We start from the raw sequence: 6,000 nt of genomic DNA, 5'->3' as shown, positions 1-6,000 counted from the left end.
AAAAAAAAAACAAGTTGTTTCTTTTGGGTACCCCCTCGTACTATAGCGGGAGTCCAATTTGACATTCTTTTTGAATTTATCTCAAGTCATAAACCTCAGTCTTAGGTTCCCTCCATTCCAGATTTTCTATAGTTTAGTGTTCAGATCCACTGTTCCCTAAAGACATTAAATATGGGGATTTCACTATAATTGAAACATTGATATAAAGGAAAAGCTATCCTTTTACTTAATTATGTAACAAGACATGGGGAATGGAGGTATAGTTCTGCCATTCTTGACATCGGGAAACAGTGAAGTAATTGGTTTTATTATTTACCTTTAAGATAGTAGTTTACTGGGAGTTGAAGTGTATGGTGATGACAATGCCATTGAAGATGGTGACAATTATTCCTTCCTTTGTGTGCCATGAATTTTTTTCATGTGTACTGAAATTGAAAACTTTGCGTACATAGAGCAAAATACTGTGGCTGCAAAACTGGATGTAAATTTAAAATTGCAGGTTCTTGAAATATGGTGCTGTGTTAAACTGTAGTTGACCACCTCTGAGGTCTAGTGGTCAGAGTTCCTGGCTACAGATCCAGAGGTCCTGGGTTCTAGTCCCTGCACTACCAGCTTTTCTGAGAAGTTGTGGGTCTGGAACAGTGTCCACTCAGCCTCGTGAGGATCATTGAGGAACTATTTCAAGGAAATAACGGCTCTAGTCTAAGAAACCGAAATTAATGGCTGTGGAGATCTGTTGCACTGACCACGTGACACACTCTGTCAGCTAAAGTTGGCACTAACTTCGCCGACAAGTGGCAGTTGCTCAATTGGTATAGCTCGCTTGTAGACTACAGGCCATGGAGTTTCTGTTAAACTGTAGTTGGAAAAGACGTTGCTATTTGTGTGTATGTGCTTTGAATGCTATTTTTGAATAAGTCATTAAGCAGAACTGGTTAACAGCTGCTGTTGTTTTGAACTATGTTGCAGTTTCTGTTGAGTGTGAACGTAATGGTAGGCTGCATCACCAGGAGTCTGATGAACTCCAGGATACTAGAAATCTAAGAGATGAAGACTTACGGAATCTGGCTCAGGTATATATTTGTTTTGTCTTTATTTATTATATATTCAAATGACATTTTATTAACATTTTCATCCATGATATGTAAGCAATGTCCGTCTTTTAGTGCACTTGATTTTACTTGTTACTTCACAACATGTTTTGGCACTACAGTGCCATCATCAGGTGCTCTATTTACGTCAGTCTATTTCATTGCTTGCCATTACATCATTGTAAAATTTAAAAAGTATTTAAAAATGTTCGTCATTTATAATAAATATATATATACTAAAAACTTGTAAAGATTATTTATCTTATCTGTCCCAATTCTAACACCACGCATAGTTTCACCACTGTGGGAGTCGTTCCTCTTATTCTCAGGGTATATCGTGTCTCGTGTTGCGTGTTCCCTGTTTGGTTGCAGGTGTTGTAATTTGTAATTTGTAATTTGTTGTAATTACAACACCCGCAACCAAACAGGGAACACGCAACACGAGACACGATATACCCTGAGAATAAGAGGAATGACTCCCATAGTGGTGAAACTATGCGTGGTGTTAGAATTGGGACAGATAAGATAAATAATCTTTACAAGTTTTTAGTATATATATATTTATTATAAATGACGAACATTTTTAAATACTTTTTAAATTTTACAATGATGTAATGGCAAGCAATGAAATAGACTGACGTAAATAGAGCACCTGATGATGGCACTGTAGTGCCGAAACATGTTGTGAAGTAACAAGTAAAATTGAGTGCACTAAAAGACTGACATTGCTTACATGTCATGGACGAAGATCAGTGCAACAGGACGCTAAAATACAACATTATAACATTTTCATATATTAACACACTTGCTTTTTTAGGAAACTTCACAACGCCGACTGACAAATGTTAGTTCTATGCCACATCTTTCACGTGTGAGCTCCATCAACCTCACTATGTTGGACAGCAAAAAGAAACGAGGTAATTACTATCTCTGGAAAGTCTCATAAGGGTATTCTCCAAGCAAGACTGAGTCTTGAATTCTTTTTGGATCAAATCAAGAAAATATATCTTGGTCTCAAAATTGAAGAATTTTCAGGTAAATGCTTGTGCATTTGGCAGACTTTGCAATCTGTCATAACTGCAACAGCTGGCAATACTGGCGCAAGTCTAGTAGTAAGGAAAAGAAAATTATCTGTCTCCCTGTTTCTGCCCATGGTGGAAAAGAAATTTATTTTTTTAATGGAGTGGGTTATGAAAATCTTCTGTTAAAATAATAGAATGTCAGAAAATAATACAATTTAGTGCACAATGAAACTGTGGCAAGTATTATAAATTATGAGTGCGGTGAAAACATTGGTCTTGTAGAGAAAGTTCTCATTCTCATGTTTTCTTGTTCTTTTCCCCGAATTGTTGTCTTATTTGCATCTTGAACTGTCATTCTTGCACATGCCTGGTTTTGTCTGTTTCATAGGTATGTACAAACCCGTCATAATAAAATCCCTTTTTAAATCTTGTCAGTATCTTGAAGTGTTGCATCCTATTTATGGTGCTTACAGATGAAAATGAAGCGAATGCCATCACACTAAGGTTTATTTTATTTATTTATTTATTTTTTTTTTGTTTAACAGTTTGCAACGTGATTTTGTCTAGATTTGTGTATATCCTCAAGACTTACCCGATGATGGCCTGTCTAGGCCAAAACTTCTTGTGAAATGATAAAGAAATATTAATTTTTGTAATGGCAACCCCTTCATTTTTCTTGTCAGAATCTTAGTGTAACGCATTTAAGAGCGTTCATGGAATTGGATATTGGAACTGTCTTTAGCAAGACTTAAGAAGCACAAAGAAAAAGAAGTTTCATATGTGTTCATATTTGCATGTCTACATGTGAAAATTCCTACTTATGAATTCACTGGGTGAACTTTAAATATTGGTTTTTGGTATACAACTTCAAATTCAGTTTCTTTTGATTATACACATTTTAAATTGAAATCTTTCTTGAAATGAAGTTACTTTGCTTTTATAGTCATTCACATTTTCTTAAAAGCCACTTGCTTCAGGGCTTGTGAAGTTCTGGTGATTGTAGCACGATAATATAAACTATTGGGCTAAGAAAAATTCAGGTATATTAAGAAGAACTTAGGTTGCCTACTCACCATTATGTGTTTCAGTATCTATGATAACGACAGCAAGACACTAACTCAGTATTTGTACTACTTCCTACATCATTCCTGATGATAATTTCCATCAGTACAGATTCCAGTTATATTAAATTTTTCAGACATAACCTCAAAGTTTACATTCTCAATGTCTTTATAATCATTATGAAAGAAATGCTTGTAGTGCAGAATTTGTAGGTATTTACATTTGAAGCATTAGGGTTATGACACTGTGTTGTAGCCTGGTACGTGGGTACCACCATTTTGGAGGGGCATACACTCTTCATCTTCAGGGTAGGTTATATTCATGGTCAGTCTCCATACAGAATTTCATGTGTCTAGCTTTATTAGTTCACTAGTTATCTCCATCCAATCTAAAGCTGAACAATGACTTCATCTTGGTGACATGTTGCTGTGTTGTTTTACATTTTGTAGAAAATTTTTTAACAAAAGTAGCATATGTTTGAAGATCTATTAACCCCACAAAGTTGAATGGGATTTGTATTATGAACAGGTGCAATTGTTCAGTCAGAACAGATGAACAGTGTAGACTACATGCCAGACTATGGATTGTTCGAAGCAAGCCGCATTGCTTGTCCTGTTTTGCCACAGTACCACCCTAAGCAGCTCATGGAACTCCTCAATTCAGGCAAGATACGCTGGGTCAAGGCTATCTTAGCCCATCTAGTCAGGTTAGTGCACAGAATTACCAAAACTTGCATGATTTTGAGTATGTAATTTAATTACGTATTTGTATGTTATGAATTTCACTTAGAAAAATAAGAAATATAATTACAATTTCCAGTCCCTTTGTTGTTCTGTGGTTGTAGGATTACAGTTTTAAAACATTTGAACACTGCCTTCATTGTTGGCTTTTAAAATGGTTTGACAGCCATCAGTATCTTCTTATTCTTGTACAAATATAAATTATTTACATGCATACACTGAGCTCCCACAACAGACTTCCAGGTGACTGATACCTGATATTACTTGACTGAGTCTAGCTGATTTGGATGACGTTGGGTGACTGAGTGTTATTAATGACTGAGAATGACTAGTCACTGAGGTGACTGTTTAATAACATGTGAGCACTTCCAGTAATCCTCATAATCAAGGTACAGTAAGGTAAGGTAAGGACTGAAGAGAGATGAAGTGACAGGAGGTTGGAGAAAACTGTATAACGAGGAGGTTCATAACTTGTACTCTTCTCCAAGTATAATAAGAATGGTCAAGTCAAGGAGAATGAGGTGGGCAGGGCATGTAGCACGAATGGGGGAGATGAGGAATCCATATATGATATGGGTGGGAAAGCCAGAAGGAAGGAGACCACTGGGAAGACCAAGGCATAGGTGGGTGGACAATATTAAAATGGATCTTAGAGAGATAGGATGGGATGGGATGTTATGGATTGGAGTGGTATGGCTCAGGATAGGGACCAGTGGAGGGCTCTTGTGAACATGGTAATGAACCTTCAGGTACCATAAAATTCTGGGAAATTTTTGAGTAGCTGCAGAATTGGTGGCTCCTCAAGAAGGGCTCAGCTCCATAAGTAAGCAAGTTTTTAGTGTGCAGAATTAAGATGAGTAAATTAAAAAAAGATTATGTATGACAGTTATTTGCTGTTTGGTTCTTGAAAATTTGAAGCAAATATCCATCTCTAAGTAATCGATTTTGTGCATGTCAGGTGTGTTTGATCTTCTTTTACATTTATCTCTCTGTCTGTTATGTAATATAGATGTATTTCTGGCACTTGTGCTGTACGCCAAGGCAGTAGCACTGATGAAGAGAATCTTGTGAGGCAAAGAGGGTGGTCCCGTTCACGTACATTGTCAGTCAGCTATATTGGAGCAGGTATGCGATGTTGTTTATGAATTGGGAGTAAACATTTGTTTTCTCTCCAGAAGACAGTATTTAAGTGTATAATTTTCTTCTTTGAGTAATTTGTGAACCGCTTCTTGAAACAGGGATTTAGGAATTCGGTATAGCAAGTGTCACATAACTTCGAACAAGGCCAAGAGTAACCTTGAATGCGCAGAAGAAAAATTTCAGACAAGGGGGTGGAGGGTGTGAGAAGTGACAGGTGGCCAGTGGAAGAACGAGTGTTAAGAAACTCCTCCCACCACAAGCTATGCGTGGGATTTGACTAGGAATGCAGGTCCTTGTTCGAAGTTACGTGACACTTTCTATAACTTTGTGCTATGTTACATCAGGTTTTGAAGTGTATAGTTCGGTAACTTGGTGATATTAGTTTATATTTATTTGTGGTTTGCTGAATGATGATGTCAGTAGACTGTATATTTTAGTTATGTATTTCAAGGGTACTAATGCAGCTTCATAAATGTTGAATGGTTGCAGGGTTATTGCCACACTGTCATATTTCACTTGTTTGTGTACATTATTAATACAACATGTTTTGGCCATATATGTATAATATTGTAGCATTCTGATGCACATCATTAACAAATGTTACTGATTCACAGTCTTATATGCAACTCGTCCTTCTAAAACTTACATGAAAGTTTCTTACATCACATAATGTGTCTTGAAGGTATAGGTAAATACTATCCCTGTAACAGGCCATGAAGGCCCATAGCATTGTCAGCTGTTGAGGCTCGCACATTTTCTTTATACACTCAGTTCAGAGATGGAAGTAAGGTTGTCATACATATGCGCCAGCTGCCCTTTACCACCCAGGAAGGTTCCTGGTACTTATTTCTGTTAGGTGATTTGACCCCAGGGCCATAGTGCGGCTGGAAGGATTAGGTCAGCTGAAAAAAGAATCCACCTCGTTGGGACTCGAACTTGCTACCT

General features: G+C 37.1%; 1 protein-coding gene across 2 annotated transcripts in view; it reads left to right on the top strand.

Moving 5' to 3' along the window:
- Positions 1 to 6,000, top strand: part of LOC111873299 (dmX-like protein 2) — a 196,670-nt gene that overhangs the window by 80,885 nt on the left and 109,785 nt on the right. For both annotated transcript variants that reach the window (XM_023867896.2, XM_023867897.2), the window contains exons 26-29: positions 970 to 1,073; positions 1,909 to 2,008; positions 3,704 to 3,881; positions 4,925 to 5,040. In XM_023867896.2, coding sequence (XP_023723664.1) covers positions 970 to 1,073; positions 1,909 to 2,008; positions 3,704 to 3,881; positions 4,925 to 5,040 — 498 coding nt within the window. The remainder of the gene's footprint in view (positions 1 to 969; positions 1,074 to 1,908; positions 2,009 to 3,703; positions 3,882 to 4,924; positions 5,041 to 6,000) is intronic.

The sequence above is a fragment of the Cryptotermes secundus genome, unplaced genomic scaffold (assembly GCF_002891405.2).
Source record: "Cryptotermes secundus unplaced genomic scaffold, Csec_1.0 scaffold167, whole genome shotgun sequence".
In the NCBI taxonomy this organism is placed as follows: domain Eukaryota; kingdom Metazoa; phylum Arthropoda; class Insecta; order Blattodea; family Kalotermitidae; genus Cryptotermes; species Cryptotermes secundus.
The sequence above is the reverse complement of the archived record's forward strand: the minus strand, read 5'-3'. Positions and strand labels throughout refer to the sequence as shown.